This window comes from Hippocampus zosterae, chromosome 12 (genome assembly GCF_025434085.1).
Source record: "Hippocampus zosterae strain Florida chromosome 12, ASM2543408v3, whole genome shotgun sequence".
NCBI lineage: Eukaryota > Metazoa > Chordata > Actinopteri > Syngnathiformes > Syngnathidae > Hippocampus > Hippocampus zosterae.
In genome coordinates, this window is record NC_067462.1 from 5858536 (window position 1) to 5878056 (window position 19521).

Consider the following 19521-nt stretch of genomic DNA (forward strand, 5'->3'; position numbering starts at 1 on the left):
GCAAAAACACAAACATTCTGGCACGGACTGGACGTGGCGATATCTGCTGTATGTATGTAGGAATTACCTCATCATAGAACTCAGGGTTCTGCTGATGATGCAATACCGCAGCAAAGGCACTTTTCCGAAACAGAGGTCCTCCGGGCCGCCCGTAGATGCACTGTGAAATGATTGCAACGTCCGGGGTGAAGCTCGTGAAGATTGAAATTGTCCTTTGAGAATAAAATTAGGACACATTTACCTTAATCGGTAAAGCATCTTCCTCATCCGAGTCCATGAACTCGATGCAGACGGCCAAGTTTCGAGCCTTTGGTCAGAACGCACCAAGTCACGAGGTGCACTTGAAACATGTTGCCGTTGAGGGTGTTCAACTCAATAAGTACTCGTGATACCTTCGCAAAGGACTTCTGGCTGTCGTACTTCAAGAATTTGGGGTAGACGTAGAGGTGATTGTTGTAGATGGTGAAAGGTTGGGAACATTTGGCGATGTATGGCACAAACTCCTCCACCTCAAAGTAGACGGGACTCTTCTCGCTCACGTCAAACTGCTTCACGGGAATGTAGGATGAGGTAACACAATCTGCAAAAAGCAGCACGGAGGGAAAGCAAATAAATGGTCAGTAGGTGACATGAGTCACATCTGATTTGACCAAGAAGTGACATTTGAGCGCTTACTGGTCAAGTCGGGGGCTACATTGTCGATGGTAACGTCAAGGTTTCCGAGGATTACAGGCAGCTTGGCCATCTTCTCTGGCCTGAAATGAAACAATGTTATTATACATCGGCTAGCATTTGGCGTGAGCACACATTTTGTTTTTCGTGTCAATTGAAAAGCTTTCCAACAGATATTGAAAAGGACCATTTTTATCATAGACTAATACGGACTTTCTGAAGTCAGCCAGCAATTTCAGCATGTCGTCATTAGACAGCTTGTTGTTGTCCTGCCTGTACAGAGGCGAGAAGCGAGCACTTTTATCAAGAGTCCCAGAAGCATCTTTGAAAAGTGGCCTGCAACAGAGACAATCTGGAGTCAGTGCTGACCGATGACTGGGAATCCCGTGCATCCACGGGTTCCTCTGGTGGATGTAAAAAAAAATTGAATACTAGTGATAGTTCCAAGTCAACAAGAGCAAGTACCTGGCTGACCAAGCAAAAGGCATCCTGTACTGGCCTAAGCGGTTGCATGCCAGCTTGGCGTTTTTCAGGACTTTCTGAGCCACCTGGGGAGTAGACAAGAACATAATTGTTCAATGGATGTATTCTGCATGTCCATTGGCTCTCAAATGTAGTACAGCGCTCAATTTATGACACAGCTCCAATTAAAAAAAAAGGGTGATTCACATTTGTTGAATCCCAGATGTGATGTTTTTTAATTTGCATTTTTGAGGAGAACATTTCATTGGCACAAAATTTCTTGAAATTCAACGAAAAGAAGACAGAGGTGATATTATTTGGTCCCAGTGGCCCTTGTACATTCTATCCTGTAGACTTGGGCCCCCTGTCTTCCTTATCTGAAATCAACGGTCTCAAACTTGGGCCTTAAACTAGAGAGTGATTTCAAACTTGATCGGCAAATTGGTGCCTTTGTTAAATCAAGCTTCTTTCACCTTAGACAGCTGGCCAAAATAAAACCTCTCCTCTCACATGAACACTTTGAGACAGTAATTCATGCCTTTGTCACATCCCGGCTGGATTACTGTAACGCCCTGTACTTTGGAGTCAGCCAGTCCTCCATTAAGCACCTTCAGCTGGTCCATAATGCCGCTGCTCGCCTCTTGACTGGTACTCGTAAGAGGGAGCACATAACTCCTACTCTGGCATCCCTTCACTGGCTCCCCATTCATTTTAGAGTTATTTTCAAGATCCTAATCTTTGTTTTCAAATCTCTAAATAATCTCGCGCCACCTTACCTCTCTGAGCTCATCCGCCCCTACACACCTGCCCGGCGCCTCAGGTCTGTGGACCAGACATTATTAGAAGTACCAAGAACTAAACTGAGGCTCAGAGGGGATCGAGCCTTTTCTGTTGCTGGTCCCTCTCTCTGGAATGACCTCCCACTGAACATTCGGCAAGCCTCCTCGCTGCCCATCTTTAAAGCCCTCCTCAAAACTCACTTGTATTCTTTGGCGTTCGACTCAGCATGACTTAGATTTGCTCTTGATTTTACTGCATGGTGCTTTCTACCGCCTTTAGTACCGATTCGTCTTACTGTTTATGTGCATGTTAAATCGCTCCATGTACAGCACTTTGTATGCAGCGATGGCTGTTTGAAAGTGCTCGAGAAATACTGTTGACTTGACTTGACTTTAGTCATTGCAAGGTCGAAAAGCAGATTTCAATTTGAAATTCCTCATTACCATTACAATTTCCAACACCTCGAAAGCTTCAGTATCTGCATAAACACACTTCATGACGTTGGATAGTCTCATTACGGCAGGGGCCGCAAGGAATTCGTGAAGCACCGTATCTAACTGTAATGGTCCACACCTTGGTGGAGTCAGAACTCTTCATGTAAGGCTCGGCACAGTGATTGATTCCTCCCTGCAGCACCTTCTCGACGCGAGCCACCAGGAAGATATCAGGGTGAGGGCATGTTACAGAAAACACTCCCTGTCAGGACAAATGAGTCAAAAGGGCAATTAAGAGTTGAAACGTGTCAACCTGATGAACAAGAAAATATGTTTTTCAGACTTGTTTCGTTTTACCTGACGGGGATAGCGCATGACGGTTTCTGGCACTCCGTGGATCAATCGAGGTCCTTCGGGGATGATTTCCCCTCCACCGTTTATATACTGAGTCTCATAATTGGGCATCATGCCCCTGACAGATGGGTGGTTGAGGTCCACGTGGAAGTCAGATGAAATCTTCCTTCCATTTTGAATGTCGAACAGTGACAGGGTCACGTAGAACGGCTCCACCTAAAGATAATAAGTAAAAATAGAGCGTTGAATTTGTGACAAGCTATACCAAGAGCATGTTTGGGTCTGACTGAAGAAAAAGCAAGTTGAGCTCTCGATGGACGGAAGGAGACAGTCTAGGGCAAAGCTTGTCGTGTGGTTGTCACTCTTTCAGCGGCAAAACAGTCTTGGAAAGACCAGCCATCCGTTTTTACGTATTTAGTCATGCAGATCATGACATTTCTCGGATTTATGGTCGGCGGCAAACGGAAACTCACATTTGTTGTTGGGCCCTCCTCGTTCTCGGCCACGCAGCTTTGCAGATTAAATGAGAGGTCATTGCAGTTAATGAGCACGCGCTTGCCAAACTTCTCTTCAAACTGCTTCACATCTGGTTCTATGCCTGAGAAATCCAGTTTCTAAAGAAAATAGAACACACTAAGCCCAATGTACTCACACTGCTTTTGAAGAAGTACTTGGATGTGAAGTATTTGGACATAATTACCTGTGTGTCAGGGTCAAGGGTGAACAGCTTCAATCTGGTCTCGTTCCTCATCCTTGACTCGATATCTCTTGTACTCTGAGGAGTAGAAAAAAGATTGGTTTCCAAAAGGACAACGTGTCTGCATTTCTACAAAATAGTCACACCCTTCACTGTAGTGCTTTTCTGTAAGGTGGTTTAATCATTAGGACTTTTTTGGGGGGGGGGGCACATCTGGAAATTGGATATATACGTTTTACAGTTTCAGGTGGCGCAGACGATTACAGCTCAGCAAAAATTTCAACTGGAAAGCTGTTTTGCAGCTGAGCTCCCACTGACTACGACTCAAAAATTCAAACGATTAAAATCATTCTCCGCCATAATGATAATAGTCAAGGCTCATGACAAAGAGTTCTGCGTTAAATGCAGGACGAGATTAAGCCAGATGAAGCTAAATTCAAGCGACACAGTACTTTCGTATCGATCTCCTGATATGATTTCAATCGAGCATATTTCTGTGGTGAGGTGCTTGACAGAGAAGCTACGGTACCTGAAAACTGTCCAGACTGCCAGAAGAACTGTCTGACTTCCCAAGATCATCATCTAGGAAAGCAAACGAAAAGTATTGTATGGTATTTCAAAACGCACTCCTTTAAAGGTCCCTCTCGGTCTGCAACTGAAAATGGTCTCTCGTTTTGTGTAAAATTGGCAATAGACATAAAAGACAAGATACAGAGGCTAATAAAAATTCGACTTTTATAGGACGTAAACACCCGAGGAGGACAATAAAAGAACAATTACCGGTATAAATACGACGGGCATACCCACCCTCATGACTGTCTCCATTCCTCTTGTCCTGCATGGCGATCTCAAAGCTGCTGTGCAAGATCTTGTTAAGCGTGTTGATCCAATCCTCCATCTCCCCTTCGCTATCGGCAGCCAGCAGGTAGGTGCTCTTATCCTGCATCTTCAGCTCGAAAGCAAACCGCCGGACCTTGTTATTCTGCAGCATGGTGTCAGATTGGACAAAATGGCAATTTGTGTCTTAAGGAAACGGACAAATTGGAACGCTGCCGTGCAAAACCGTTCGTGCCAAGATGGGAAAAAAACCCCCTGATCATTTTCTAGCACCTTTTCTAAACAGATTCATTTTCTAACGTGTAATTGGAAATCCAGATGTGTCCATTGCCCTCAAACCTCTTAAGCTGTTATTGCCAAATCACCGGAGAACATTTTGATTCTAGTCGATCGTGACCTGATCAAACAGCATCTTGCTTCACTTTATTGCTAACGTCATCATCACTGCCAAGCAACAAAAATCAACAGAAACAACAATTTTTTTTTAATCCACCGCGTCACGGATTGAACTAGTTGACCAAGTCAGCATGAGGCATCTATATAGCATGTGAGTCACTTTTTGGCCAGGACCACCCAGATGGAAGCCGTCACCGAAATCATATGGGCAGGGCGGTTTAAGAATAGAGGAGTTTTTCCATCTCAGTGTAATACGAAGGGGCGGTGTGTGTGTGTGTGAGGGGGGGGGGGGGGGGGCTCACTGTGTCTGCAGGGATTCGGACTCAATTAAAGCTGCTTTACTCGACTGCAGTTTGTCAACCCCAAAAAAAAACAACTAGCAATCGTTATCAGACTGAAGTGGATTGTCATGTTTTGCGGTGTTGCTAACATGTTGTGATAACACCGGGGCGGTGATAGCAGAGGGGAGGAGGGTCGTTGGATATTATCTGCAGGCTTGCTGAATAAACACAGGGAGGAGTGTTTGGTGAGGAAATAAAAGTGGGGATTTCATAAACTGACGCAATGATCGGCTACAGCGCTTTAGATGTGCTGCGACTCCACTTCTCAGCGTTATCCGAACTCTCTAAACAGCGCATTCAGTTCTTTGTGTGGTTTAAAACAAATATCAATAAAAGTGTCTTGGAATCTTAAAGCGCAAGAGCAGCTTGAGCCTCGGCATGATGTCACTCCAAATACCATTGCGCCGACAGAGTTAAACATGTGCAGGTTCGGGCTCAATGCTTGCTGATTGTAGGCCGTTCGGCTAACTGTCGGAAATAAACAGGCGAGAAAAATGGGGCTGTGAGGTCAGAAGCCAATGACGTTCGACCTGAGAGAGAGAGAGGCTGCCTCATAAGCTTGGATTGATGGGGTTGCCGTCTCAAGCTGTTCCACGCGATAAGGATTCCCCCAAGCCTGCGTTTAGATTCAAGGTGGCACAGCGCAACATTGATTAAGGAGTCACTTTGAGAAATGGACGGTCGTCGCCAGCAAGGCCTTCTCTGCTGACACTAACACTAGCGACAATAATTCACTTCTGGAATTTTTTTTTTGACTACTCAGTGCCCCCCACTGCTGCTCATATCTTGCGCTGCCTCGGTTCAGGGCCATTGTGGTTTGACAGCTCAGAGTAGTAAAATGCTTACCTGAACAACACCCATACAGGAATCCAAGAAAATGGTTCCTTTAGGCTCTTTGGAAATCTTCTCATCCTTGTAGAAGTTCAAATTGTAAGAGCCGTCTCCCAGCTGCGTCAGATGGAAATATCTCCTCTTGAATGACTAATGTGATAAGAACAGACACTCGTATTTAGCTGTGAGACTGCAACTGCGCTCGGTGTTATTTCAATTATCTGCTATTATGACCTCACGGTCATAAAACAATAGCCGTGTCTCTGAGAGAGGTACTGGTCAGTATGTCAATATTGTTGGCAGTTTTCTAAAATTAACTCGACTGAATAGGAAAACAGACAGCGTTCACAGGCTCATTGAATTTTGGCAGCGGTCGTCTCAACGCCGAGCCTTTGAAACCATTTTTTCCTTCTTACCCTCATGGTAACACTGATGGCACTGTTCATGTTGCCTTTATAGAGCCAGCCATGTTTGGTGATCCCATCCTTTTGAGATCCAAGTGAGGCCGTATCCTGGAAGCGACAAGAAAAGATCGATAAGCATCTAGTGAGTCTTTTCGGTCGATTAAACCTTTTGAAAATGCTCTGTCGGAAAGACCGGAAGGTACAGTCGAGTCAGGTTCATCCATTACGTGTTTCGGAAGGGCTCAAACCAACGGGCAAAAGAATGAAGGCTACACAAAAGTATAGAATTCATTCATTCATTCATTCATCTTCAGAGCCGCTTGATCCTCACTAGGGTCGCAGGGGGTGCTGGAGCCTATCCCAGCTGTCTTCGGGCAGTAGGCGGGGGACACCCTGAATCGGTTGCCAGCCAATCGCAGGACACACAGAGACGAACAACCAACCACGCTCACACTCACACCTAGGGACAATTTAGAGTGTTCAATCAGCCTGCCACACATGTTTTTGGAATGTGGGAGGAAACCGGAGCACCCGGAGAAAACCCACGCAGGCCCGGGGAGAACATGCAAACTCCACACAGGGAGGCCGGAGCTGGAATCGAACCCGGTACCTCTGCACTGTGAAGCCGACGTGCTAACCACTGGACTACCGGGCCGCCCAAAAAGTATAGAATGAGAACATTATATCGCGGCTGCTTAGAAACCCGCCAAAGAACTGCCTCACTTGTGTCGGAAAGCTTGTGATCTCTGGCTTTGAGAAAGCACAGAGTCCAATGTGGTGCGGGTCTGATTCAGTCCAAATAAGCAGGCAGGAGAAGATTAAACAAACTCTGCGTGTTAGCCCAAATAAACAGTGAGATCTTGATCGTGAAAGCATCTCATTCTCAGGTTATTTGCACAATTCAAAGGTGGGGCGGTATGAAACTATGACCTTTGCCAGAAGGCATTCCAACTTTACATCGGTGGTGAAGAGCTTTCGGAATACAGTAAAACCAAAAGAGGAAGGAATGATGTGAGGGAAGGGGAGGACAATCTCCACGGCGAGTCCTGCTTTGGATCAGCCTTGCATGAATATTACGCTACAGTAACTTGAGAAGTGATTAACCCCCCCCCCCCCCCCCCCCACACACACACACACACACTTGCAGGTACTGCAAAGTTTGAACGACCTTTCAAGATGTTGGTGTTGTGGTCCAACATCACCTCCTTTTTCTTTTTTCCTTTATATTTTACTCGGGCTTACGGAGCAAAAAAAAAAAAAAAGGAGAGATTTTAGTGCTGCCTTATTGGTAATGGTCCTAATGGAAAAATTTGCAAACCATCTGGAAGAATTCACGGTCTGATTGTCCTCGTCAATGTCTAGACAACACCCCGAGAGGCAAACATTTCAGCAGGTTCATTTCCTCTGACCTAAATTAGCGCCTAAAAACGACACGTCGACTAAAAAGAAAGGTGGTCTATTTATTTGTGAATTTTTTTTTGGGGGGGGGTAAGCTTTCCACCCATTCGTTTTCTGTTCGGGACACGGGTGAGCTGAACTCAGCTAACTTTGGTTAGACAAGCGGGGTACACCTTGAAACTATAATTGACACTTTCATACATCAAGCAAATCGATAGAAAATGCACGCAAGCGCAGCGAGAACAATCAAACTCCAAAAACAGGAAGGCCAAAACTGATATTTGAACCCAGAACATCGGAACTCTGAGGCAGACTTGCTAACCACTGCGACCATGGGTGAATCTTTAAATCTCCACAATGTTGCTGGCGAGTGTCAGTGACCGATGGTTAAAAATCAAACAGGTGCTCAGACGCAGCAAAAGAACATCTGCTTTCCTACAGCACGCGCGCTTTCAAGTCACACGCGATTACATGATGTCATTTTCCCCCTTTCTTCTTTATTTTCTGTCCATCCATCCATGGAAATAGCTGTCCCAGCTGACTTTGGGCAATCGCAGTATGTTCATTCAATTAAACGTTCTATTTTCAAGAGACTACATGAGGAAATCACACCCATTGTTGGAAAATAAATATTTAGACTATTCTCCAGCTGTATGTGGTCATCTTAAGAAAGCCCCCCCCAATGCATACCAAAGTATGTTGAGTCCTGCTGCAACACACCACCACAAACTATACTTTGCAACAAAGCACTATATTTTGCCGTAATTACAAAGCAGTTACTGCTTGTGGAGATGCGCCATATGATCGTCATGAAATTCCTTCAAGGCGGGGGGGGGGGCACAGGAATGGATTATATCCAACGCATTAGTGGGAGGTCAAAAAGTATCCTGGAAGGAATTGTGTTCGTCTTGATTTTTGAGATTCATTAAAAATGCCCTACTGAAAAGAAATGCAATATACAAATACAAAAATAAATATCGCAAACATGCAAACTTTTCTCCACAGAAACGAGGCCTCACTTTGTCTCAACTCACCTCGTCTTTGTCGACGTCCTCGTCGACTTCAAAGACGTGGACCGCCAGTTTTTCAGGCCTGGAAACTTTGCTGTCAATTGTGAGAATCAGTGTCATGATACACACAGCAAGGCAGCTTTTAAACAAAACAAACCTAAATGAAATTCTGACCAACGTTAACTAAAATATGATTAGGACTTCAAATATGGAGTAGGGGCCATTTGTTGTTTTAGCGGGTGAGCTAATGACTCCATAAATGATTTGGATGCTATACAGCCGCCTAAAAGCAGTTATAAGTAAGAAGGCCACTCCGGTAAATGCATTTTCCAGCTAAGACTATTCATGGAAACATGCCAGGGTGTATTCTGCCCACTAAAGTTGAAGGGGGGGAAAAAAAAGAAAGGAAAAGTACCATTGAGAATCACTTGATGAGGACTTTATGTGAATTCTTTTAACAGGCAACTCACGTCACGATGCATTGTTTTAACTTCCCGACTGTCTGCGCGAAGCGCCAAGGCGTTTGGCAACAACGGACGTGCCAAGGTCATCAACATCGTATTCAAACAAAATGAATGCAAATGTGATATTCTTAAGGGAAGAGGCAAGGCAGAGCTGGCAAATGACACAATATCCCGACAATGAAGCTAGTTTCCAGTCAGTCACAAACTACCCAGATTATCATTATGAAGAAACCGGTCTTTACTGGAAGGGAAACGGGAATTAGCTGTGTGGGGTATTTCCTCGCAATTCTGCAGCTACAACATTGTGAAAACATCTTGAGCAGGTGAACGGTGTCTTACTATATAAAATGAGATATATTTGGAATATATGAGGCAGCTGTTCTTGTGTAACTTTAAGACTGACTACTTTGTTGCCACCCGAGAAGCATGATGGGGTTTGAAAGGACTTACTTGGGAAGCTGGCGGAAGTCTCCAGAATAGGCTTCATACTTGTAGTTGACAACGTGCCAGTCGGTCTTGTAGGTCTTAATGCACTGAGAGGACACAGTGAAAGCTGATTATAAACCACTAATAATACGTCTTTGAACCACACAGCGTACATACTGTAATTACACGTTTTTCAGAGCGCAAGCTTTCAAATCATTGTACTGAACAAGAGGCAACGATGAGTAAAATACATTAAATCTCCTAAAAGTAAGACGGACTAAAAAAAAAAAATAAAGGGCTAAAAGCATTTGTTAATCAATGACAGTGGAACATATTAGTGATTTTTTTTTTACATCTTAAATTAGCGAATGACATGATTTTGGGGGTGGTGCCGTGTTGACGATGGTGCAGTGTTTGGTCGTGATTTTCAAGCTATGAGGATTCTGCATGTCAGCTGTGACGTGCCAAGTAATAATTAAGGGCTCATGTTTTCATGGTGGAAACATGGCAATATCTGTCATAATATTGTGCTGTGAATTATAAACAATAACAAGTACAAAGCAAAACGATCTGAAACTATGGGTGCCATTCAAATGTAGCTTCCGGAATTGTTGCTTTGTTGAGTTCACATCCTACGATAGCTCCAAGCATACATGATAGCTCAAAGCATACATATTCATTCATTCATTCATCTTCCGAACCGCTCGATCCTCACTAGGGTCGCGGGGGGTGCTGGAGCCTATCCCAGCTGTCTCCGGGCAGTAGGCGGGGGACACCCTGAATCGGTGTCCAGCCAATCGCAGGGCACACAGAAACGAACAACCATCCACGCTCACACTCACACACAGGGACAATTTAGAGTGTTCAATCAGCCTGCCATGCATATCTTTGGAATGTGGGAGGAAACCGGAGCACCCGGAGAAAACCCACGCAGGCCTGGGGAGAACATGCAAACTCCACACAGGGAGGCCGGAGCTGGAATCGAACCCGGTACCTCTGCACTGTGAAGCCGACCTGCTAACCACTGGACTACCGGGCCGCCTAAGCATACATATGTCATGTGATATTTTAAGAACGCACTAAATGTGAAATGACCAGAAATTATTATTAATGACACCCCTACACAAAGCTAAGACACAATGCATGAATCAGAAAGGAAAAACAACAAGTCTTCTCTTTGTTTCCAGTCCACCTTTGTCCGACATCCCCCAGCGCAAGCCGAGTGGGAGTGCTTTCTCTCCCTTCCTTGGAAAAAGGCATATGTTCACGGACAAAGTCAAAGATAGGAGCGGCTCCCGATGTTTATTCAACGGATATTTTACAACATCAGATGAAGTGCAACCGAATCCAGGGAGCAGTTGGAAACAAACGGAGGTTTCCGCTGATGTGATCTTTACAGCTGTCCTGGCCGTGTCAAACAACACCTGACTGGGGGGATTTTGTGTCTTTGAGGCATTATAAAAGTGTCCTTGAACAATGACCACTGACCTGTTTTAGCTGATAGTACCTAATAGTTTTTAGAGCAAACTATTTCAAGGTGAACTATAAAACACGCTCCATGTCCAGCACTTTGTATGCAGCGATGGCTGTTTGAAAGTGCTCTATAAATACAGTTGAGTTGAAACTAGCTTAGCGTAGCATTATGTTCCTTCGCGCACATGTAATGTTAGCATGCAGGTGATTTCTGGTAAAGACATTAAAAATACCCCCCAAAATATACAATACAATACAATAGTATACTCAATGTTACCAAAATATGCCACTTCAATGGCAAGTTGTTACGTAGCTAGTGAAATGATTGAGTCGATACCCAATGTTAGCAAAAATATGCTACTTCAATGGCCAGTTGTTACGTAGCTCGGGAAATGATACGAGTTGCTAATGCTTTACAATTGTAGCAAAATGTTTTTAACACCTCATTTTAATGTGAGTGGTGAACTTTATCTAACCTACTTCATAAATCTTCTACATCTTCTTGACCATTTCAACCAATTAAAAAGAGACATGTTCATGCCTCACTGTCAGAAGTCTAAACAGCAACAACTCAGAGAAGTCCCAGACATATGATTAACGTCTGGGTATTCATATCTCATACTCATTTAGTTCTTGGTGTAAACAAGAGCTCGCAACAAGGATCCAACATCAATCGTTTGGTTAACAACGTCATGATTTGTAATGAGTGCAATCATTCATGCAGCAGGCGACAGAGTCAGACGGCGGCTAGGTTTCACGTGATGTATGCAGTCTTCCTGATATTCTCTGATGTGTTACATGCATTACTGCTAATTTAAGTCACTAATTTAGGTCATGACTCACATTATTGTCGGTCTTTGGCAAGCGATTACCGGTACATTTCAAGACTGCATTCTGGACTTGTGGAACAGTTTTTCCATGTATCTATCTGTTTTATTGCCCAGTTCTACAATTGGTCAGGCCTTATTAGTTTCATTAGCCGTACAGTGCTGTTGTCTGACATTATACTGTCTGAACTATCCTCACGGTGGTGCTTTCACAATCCATCCATCCATGACTCTTATTACATTAAAAGGGTAAATAAAACCACATGTGTACCTCTTGGACAAACAAACTCTGAGCCTCCCTCTCGGCATTGTCAGGCACTGTTGGGTAGAGACTCCTGCCTTGACGTCTCAAAGTTGAAATCTGCAACAAAGAGGTTGAGAATTGGTCAACAAAGAATTGCTAGGTCCCGAAGCGTGTCGCAATGTGATGCGGAAGAGAAAACATACAAGCAGTGAGCGTCAAAATATGAACGCAATAAGAGTGAAATGAAATCAAGAGGCCAGCGTGACCGAATGTAATCTCCCTAAATTCCATATTTTAGTACACACCCTGAATCTGGCTCCTTTCCCATTCTGTACAGATGGTCGCCTAGTAATCAGCATCTCAGGACCTTTAACGCTTCCTAAAGCCTTTCACTCATGGCTAACAAGCTCACTGCATGCTGGCCAAAAGGCATTTCCATCCTCCAACATAGTTAATATACATATTTGTCTGCAGAAAGAACATCCCTGCTTTTTTTAATCGATCTAGTCTACATATACAAAATTAGCCCGAGGACATTTCAAAAGGCAGCATGGAATAATATGGTCACACCAAGAGATAAGAAAGCAACGCTGTGATAAAATGCCAGTCAATTATCACATTCTAGCAATGATGATTTTCTTCGGGTCTTTGCGGGAGAATTAATTCTCTACACAACTCTTTAAATCACTGTAAAACTAACTACGGTAAGTGATTCAACCCCACTAAATCCCTGTGGTCGTGGGGGAGGTGGGGGGGATATAAGTGAGAGAAGTTAATCTGGGAGCAAGTCGAATGTGTCTGCTTTTCTGCAAGTGTTTTTCTGTGTCAGTGCGGGATTCAGACATGTTGCAAGTGCTTTGATCTTGACGGAAAGAAAAACTGGAGCAGTATCTAGCTAGCTCACAGTCCATGTACTAGAGCGACAATGAATATAAATATATAATATCATCAATTACATTTCATTTTGGGTTTCATTTGGAGCAAAATTTTAGGAATCACAGGCTACAGTTGACACTTGATTTTCGTCAACCGCGCCAACAAATATAAATCGAAATGATTGCTTTTCTCTCATTTTAATGCCTTCAGATCACAGAATAAACACCCCCGCTCCACCTTGCGCTTTTTTAATTTGCACTTTAACATGAATAACAAAACGAAATATGTAACACACGTTAAATACAGTAACCCGTCTTTGAAAAATTACTCTTTGTATTGAAGACAGAAGCAGACATTTGCCAAGAACAAGCCAGTTCGGGCTTTGAGACCTGCACTTTGGACAAACTGTTTTAAAGAGTAGGGCATCAAAAAGCTTTTGGATTAGGGGAAGCTAGCAGTAAAAAAGTCTTATGAGTCAGGGGAGGGTCGTAACGGCCATATGACGCTTTGTTTGGGTAACCATAAAAGCCAATACTACTGAATTTTGATGGACTTGAACACACTTCAAACTGAATCAAGGGGAAAAGGATGATAATCTTGGACAAATACCTTCGGACTCATCGAGAGTCCGGGGAGAAACCAACCCCGCGGTGCACTATGCCAACAACTTGGAAATGCAAAACAGATGGAGAGAGTATAAACATTGTCTCGGAGAAAGAACGGCACCAACATTATGACTTTTGATGTGCCAGAGGGGATACAACAATAAGGGAGATATCTGATCGAAAATCTGGTAAAGGAGGAATAGACAAACACTGGACTTGATACAATAATAACCCACCGACAAAGGAGCTCTTTCTACTGGCTTTTACTTTAACACCAAGCAGTATTTTTTTTTTTTTTTTTAATAAAACCCCTTTGAGGCGTGAATACCTACTGCCTGCTGAAAGGCTGCTAAAACCTTGACGGCAGTCTGTAGCGGCAGGAGCAGATGTCATGTTCAATCACTGGGCTGCAAGTGTCCCCCCCCCCCCCCCCAAAAAAAAGTTAGAATCACCTGTCAGACCCCGACAATGTGCCACTTGTGTGTAGTACTATGACGATCGCTTCACAGCAGGCTTGAATATGATACATTAAAAAATCAAAGTCAAGGCTGCACTACTGTCACAGTGACTCGAGCTGGCAGGCCTGTAAAAATGGAAAATGTGTCCGCAACAATCACGTCAAGTCTAAATGCGCTGGTGCCTTGAGGTAAAACAAGTGACCAGACTTAAGCGTTTTTCAAGATATGAGCCGCGGGTCGGCCGATTTATTTATTTATTTATTTTGCTTCGGTCTGTAAGCGAAAATTTGAGACTGAGCGCCGTGTGGTGGCAGTGAACTCGTTTTTTCAACAAAAGGAGCTTCATGCTTGCTTATTGCCACAGCTAATCTAAAATTTTAAACAAAAATTCAAAACGATCACATAACTTGGCATTTAACTCATTCAGTACCAGCCAATTCTAGACCAAGTCTGAAAAGACGTTTAAAAACGTCTTTGGGAGTGAATGAGTTTAGTCCGTTAGCCTACTGCTAACACATAATGGGGAAATGCAATAGATGAGATAAAGAGTAGCATCTGTGTAGCGGTGTGCTAAAAGCCTTTCATCAATGCAGTACAATATACTGATACTCACACGCACAAATCTTCCCCGTAGTTATGAAACACTTTCATTTGGGTCTGCGTGACCAAGTCGCGGCACACCAGAAGGATCCGCAACGAATTATCATGATGCAAGAGTTACATGCGTCTACTTTTTTTAATTTAATTTTATTTTTTTACACTTCAGATATTTAGCAAGCCACTTTAAGGGAAAGATGAAATCGAAGTGGAGAATACCAGTGACAGGTGAGTGTTACTTTGGTAACAGGAGCCTGCAATATAAATGAGAATGCGACATTTAATTGTATTTTTTTTTTTTTTTTTTTTTAGTAGTTAGTGTGGTGTGTTGACTTCTAAAGCATACACTGAGACCAAACTGCCATTCTTTAAAGGTCAGCTGACTCCCAAAGTAGAGCCTCCGGAATTAAGCAAGCTTCCCTTTGGGACGCTTTGTGATTAAACTGACAAATGTGTTTTCGCCCTCAAGTCTTTAATCTTCTGTGGTATATAATATGGTATAATATAAAAGGAAAAAATAAAAAAAATAAAAAGCTAAAGTCATGGTCAATGACTAAAACTTACAACGGACAGCTGTGAAAACAAAATCCATACTCTACCAATTAAGCATTTGATAAAGTCCGTGGCAAGGTCACACAGTCATTGCGAACTTTTGGTGCGCTCAAAAAGTCTAATTTCCTGAGGTAAAAAAAAAAAAAGAACACAGAACCTGGTTTCCATGAATCGTTCCTGCCTCAATGGGGGAACCTTTGGAGGAAGCGAACGTCCTGCACAAGGTGGCTGCAGGGAACGCTGGCTCCGTCACAACGTACGGGACAGAATGAGCCAATTAAACTGATGACCCCGTGACCTTCCTCTCGCTACAGCATGGAAGGATGTAAACAAAGGAAAAGTCGCTGTGGGTGACCCCACCCAGTACTCACAACGCTGGCCCAGAATAGGAAAAGGAGTGCATAAGCCAAATAAATACAAAGAAAACATAAACAGTATGGAAATAAAACTCTTCATGAGCACATTCACTCAGATAAATTCAATTTTCGGCCTTGCGTGAGTACTACACCCCGAAAGATATTAATCATCGGCGTTCATAATCTAAAGCACACTTTTATTCGGTAATGTAAGAGGATCATGATGTGAAGTACCACTCCCTTCGATAAATACAGTCCTAACTCCTCATGACCTCTTTACTTCCGACGAATGCCAATAAGTCTTCCTGAGCCGAATCTTTTCCGTGTAAGATCGGTTGTGGAATTCACCTCAAAGTCCTCCAGGGGGAACTGAAGCATGTCCCTGAGGACATCGCTGAGGATCTGGGTTTTCCTCTGCACCAGAACATTTTCATAGTCCAGCGGCTCGATCACCTTCGGCTTCACCTGGAGAAGAAAGACAAATCACGCGATTAGCTAGAGGCGCAACGATTCATAAATCAATCGACAGCTAATCAATTATCAAATTAAATCCACAACTATTTAGATACAGGTTTGGAGACCTGGTCTAACTTAAATCTGCCCAAGTCCTCCGAATTCCACCGTCTGTGTCTTGTGTTGTATTATTTTGTCATTTTATATTAGTTGTTCTTTTGCACGGGCACCCGCAGCGGCTCCTCTCTCTCCTAAGTAATTTCATCTGTGCTGTACGTTGCACATGTAGCACATTTGACAAAAAGTTGACCTGACTTGATTTCACCGTAATATATTCTCACATTTCTGTCGTCCTCCATGTTATTGTTTGTGCTGAATTGAAAGATGCAAATGTCTGCTTTTACTCTGAAAAAGAATCAACATCATTATATGGACCAAACCAATAACTGAATCGTACTCAATTTATTTTTGCGCATTTTCTGCACAGTCGATTTAAAATAATATCCGCCCCCCCCTTTTTAATTTTTCCTTTTAATCCAATTAATTAATGAATCAAAAAAATAACCAACACAATCAATTATTAAAATAGTTGCAGCCCTACTGTATGAATAGAGCATCTCACCTCTGTTTTTAAATTAATTAACACTCTTTTTTTTCACAATGCAAGGTAAATACGGGAGCGTAGGAAAAAAGAACGATGCACAGAGGAAGAACATAGCCCTTATGATTAGTCCCGCTGCCTTTCTTAAAAAGACACGCCCTATGCGCTACAGAAGGGTCACCAAATTATTTCAAGAGAAGAATGATCCGGAAAACAAAACAAAACAAGATGTGACGAATGCGCCACGGCCTTTGCGGTCACCAAGGCCGGTGAAATGAAAGCCTGATGGAATAAATGTTTTCCCACCCTGTCATGAAAACACCCAAATAGAAAATGTGTTTTTGCAGAATCGATGTCAGCTTGCAACCTCTCACTTGGACATTGTTGCCAACAATTTGAACATGCAATTAGAACAAAGAAGAAGAATAGTTTTAGTAAGAGCCACATGTTTTTTTATTTTTACCACACACTAAGTGTGTTTTACAATTGCCTTAATCATTGTAGTAATATGCAGTGAAAGTTTAACACGCATCTGAATTGGTTTTGAAATCTGCTTGCAGTTCCTTCTAAACAGTCATTTTGCCGCTTTGATCTTTGACATGGAATCCAGCGAGTCCCTTTCTGCTTCTGCAATGAGACCATGTGCGCTTCCGCTGCACTGAATTGAAAGGAGCCGTTGGCCGGAAAGCAAGTCGACTGTGTTCTCTCCCACAATGGCGCAAACACCTCTAACTGCGCCCATCTACGAAAATACCAAAAGAAAGGAAACGCACAAAAACAGAGCCCTCCGTCGCCTGGACACCTCGGGAACCTCCCAAAACAGCTGGACGAAGTGGCTGGGGAGAGGAAAGTCCGAGCTACACTGCTTCCACAACCCAACCCCAGATAATCGGATGAAAATGGGCGGATGAGGTCCTACCCGCAATGTTATTGTTGCAGGCAATTGTCTCTTTGCATCACCAACTGGGCTTTCCCACAATGCTTTGTCTCGGGCGGCAAAGTGGTCAACCACACAGCACCATGAACAAAAAAAAAAACAAAAACAACAAATAAAAAACTCATGTAAAGAGCAAGCAAGCGTGATCGCATCATTCCCTCAGCTCACAAAGATATGCAGTCAGGAGGGCTTGGAAATGCTTGATAATTACGCTTGAGAACAGGCCAGATACATCTGACGATCACATGTGCAATGAGGCAAAGAAACATGAACTGTATCCCAAACAAAAATGGCATCACAGAATCCTCTGAAGCTGTGCAGTCGAGGTATTCATTCAGTCTTCCTCTGGAGTGGCCCAGCCGGCCGGACCAATTAAGTTTTGACTTTTGAGCCAAATAAAAATGCTTTACAAGCCACAGTTTGAGTTCAACTGTCCCCCCCACACCCCCTCTGGTGCTCACGCAGCACTCCAAGCATGTGGTTCAGTACAGTCGCCCACATGACACCCGCTTTGAGACTTAATCACCGTGATCAAACCTCCGCGACACTTTGTCGTACGAACGCATCGTTTAAATAGAGCCAACGGTATTAAGATGCCTTACCGCCACCTGTGGCACCGAGTCCACTTCAGCCTCCGCCGCGGCCAAACTCTTATACTGCTGGGGACTCTCGATGACGAGCTCCTTCTTTGGAGCTTTACTCGCCCTTCCTTGCATCATCAACAGCTGCGACCGTAGAGAGTTCCAAGAAAGATTCCCAAAAGAAGTGGTCAGCCAGCATATCCGACAGGGGAGAATCCTTGCACTGGAAATGACTTTTGGAAGTTTCTCTCTTTTTCTCTCTCTCTCTCTCTCTCTCTCTCTCTCACACACTGGGTTGAGCTCACACCCTCCTTATTTTGCGACTGATCTGTCTGAGAGTGCTGGGCTCACACCCAGCCTGGGGAGATGGCCCCTCCTACACTCAACCGGGCTGTCCGGGTGGAGTTCAACACCTCCTACGCATGGACAAATGCTCATGCACAATTGCTATCTGAATTTCTACTATCCACCTGCAAAGACAAAGTCAAAGAAATACATTCCTAACGCAAGGCATTTTGGCAGGGGGGGATTGGTTCAAGGTCATTGGAGGGGACAGTTGAAATAAGAGCAGCGAGAAACCGAGATGACATCAGGTAACAATGTTTGTGTAGCATTACTGCACCCTGCGACAGCACCTACGAGTGAGTAAGATCCCGTGATTTAGCGATGATGTTGCGCAAGTGCGACAGATAAGGTGCCGGACTGCAGGTCATCAGATTGCAGCGGTTTAAGCAAACCCTTGGCCCCCATAGGTGAGAACACTTTCGGAGTAAGACAAACTTGGGTCAAATTCAAATGGAGTTGATGGCATCATGTAGCTCGCGGGTTCTCAGGCCGCCAAGCATCAGAGCTTTTGCACTTCAGTCAGATTCAGAGAGATACTGAATCAAGATGCACGTTTGTTTTGCTTTGTCATACGCCGCCTTCCCAAAGGCACATTTGTTAAAAAAAAAAAGACTATTCAGCTATTTTCTATCGTGCCTCTCCATCATTAGGGTTGCACGTGAGCTGGAAGCTATCCCAGCTGACATTGGGTTGACAGGCGGGGTACAACCTGGACAGCTCGCAAGCGAATCGCAGGCTGCTTAGCGGCATCCACCCGGAGCAAACTTGTCAACTTTTGGGCACGCACGGAGCAATTGAACACTTGATTAAACATTAGGATTGGTAACGGGTGGATTTTTTTTCTGAAACAGGCTATAAATCTCAATGCATGCTAAAATCTGTATAGCACAAGCTTTTCATTAAAAAACTAGTCGCCAAACCCCATACAGTAAAATTTGGCAAAGTCTCCGGTGTGTGGCCGGACGTTGTCTTAAATGAACCTGAGCAGCATAATTTTCAGAACGTGGGAGGAAGCGTAAAAGCAACAGAAATATGGGGAGAAGGACAGAGCCAAGATTCAATCCAAGAACACAACTGTGAGTCAGACATGTCAATCACTTTCCCCCCACC

General features: G+C 43.8%; 1 protein-coding gene across 3 annotated transcripts in view; it reads right to left on the bottom strand.

Moving 5' to 3' along the window:
* zmp:0000001200 (dedicator of cytokinesis protein 9) overlaps positions 1-19521 on the bottom strand; it is a 63957-nt gene that overhangs the window by 16461 nt on the left and 27975 nt on the right. For 2 of the 3 annotated variants that reach the window (XM_052081618.1, XM_052081616.1), the window contains exons 2-19: positions 15843-15959; positions 12078-12167; positions 9531-9613; positions 8641-8710; positions 6221-6316; positions 5820-5954; positions 4207-4381; positions 3929-3981; positions 3403-3477; positions 3176-3316; positions 2706-2918; positions 2488-2610; positions 1138-1220; positions 886-1008; positions 676-755; positions 393-580; positions 242-307; positions 68-160 (exon numbers count right to left, since the gene is read on the bottom strand). In XM_052081618.1, the coding sequence (XP_051937578.1) occupies positions 68-160; positions 242-307; positions 393-580; positions 676-755; positions 886-1008; positions 1138-1220; positions 2488-2610; positions 2706-2918; positions 3176-3316; positions 3403-3477; positions 3929-3981; positions 4207-4381; positions 5820-5954; positions 6221-6316; positions 8641-8710; positions 9531-9613; positions 12078-12167; positions 15843-15959 (2004 nt within the window). Of the gene's footprint in view, positions 1-67; positions 161-241; positions 308-392; positions 581-675; positions 756-885; positions 1009-1137; positions 1221-2487; positions 2611-2705; positions 2919-3175; positions 3317-3402; positions 3478-3928; positions 3982-4206; positions 4382-5819; positions 5955-6220; positions 6317-8640; positions 8711-9530; positions 9614-12077; positions 12168-15842; positions 15960-18087; positions 18407-19521 lie in introns of those variants that run through there. The other variant, XM_052081617.1, reaches the window with a different exon arrangement.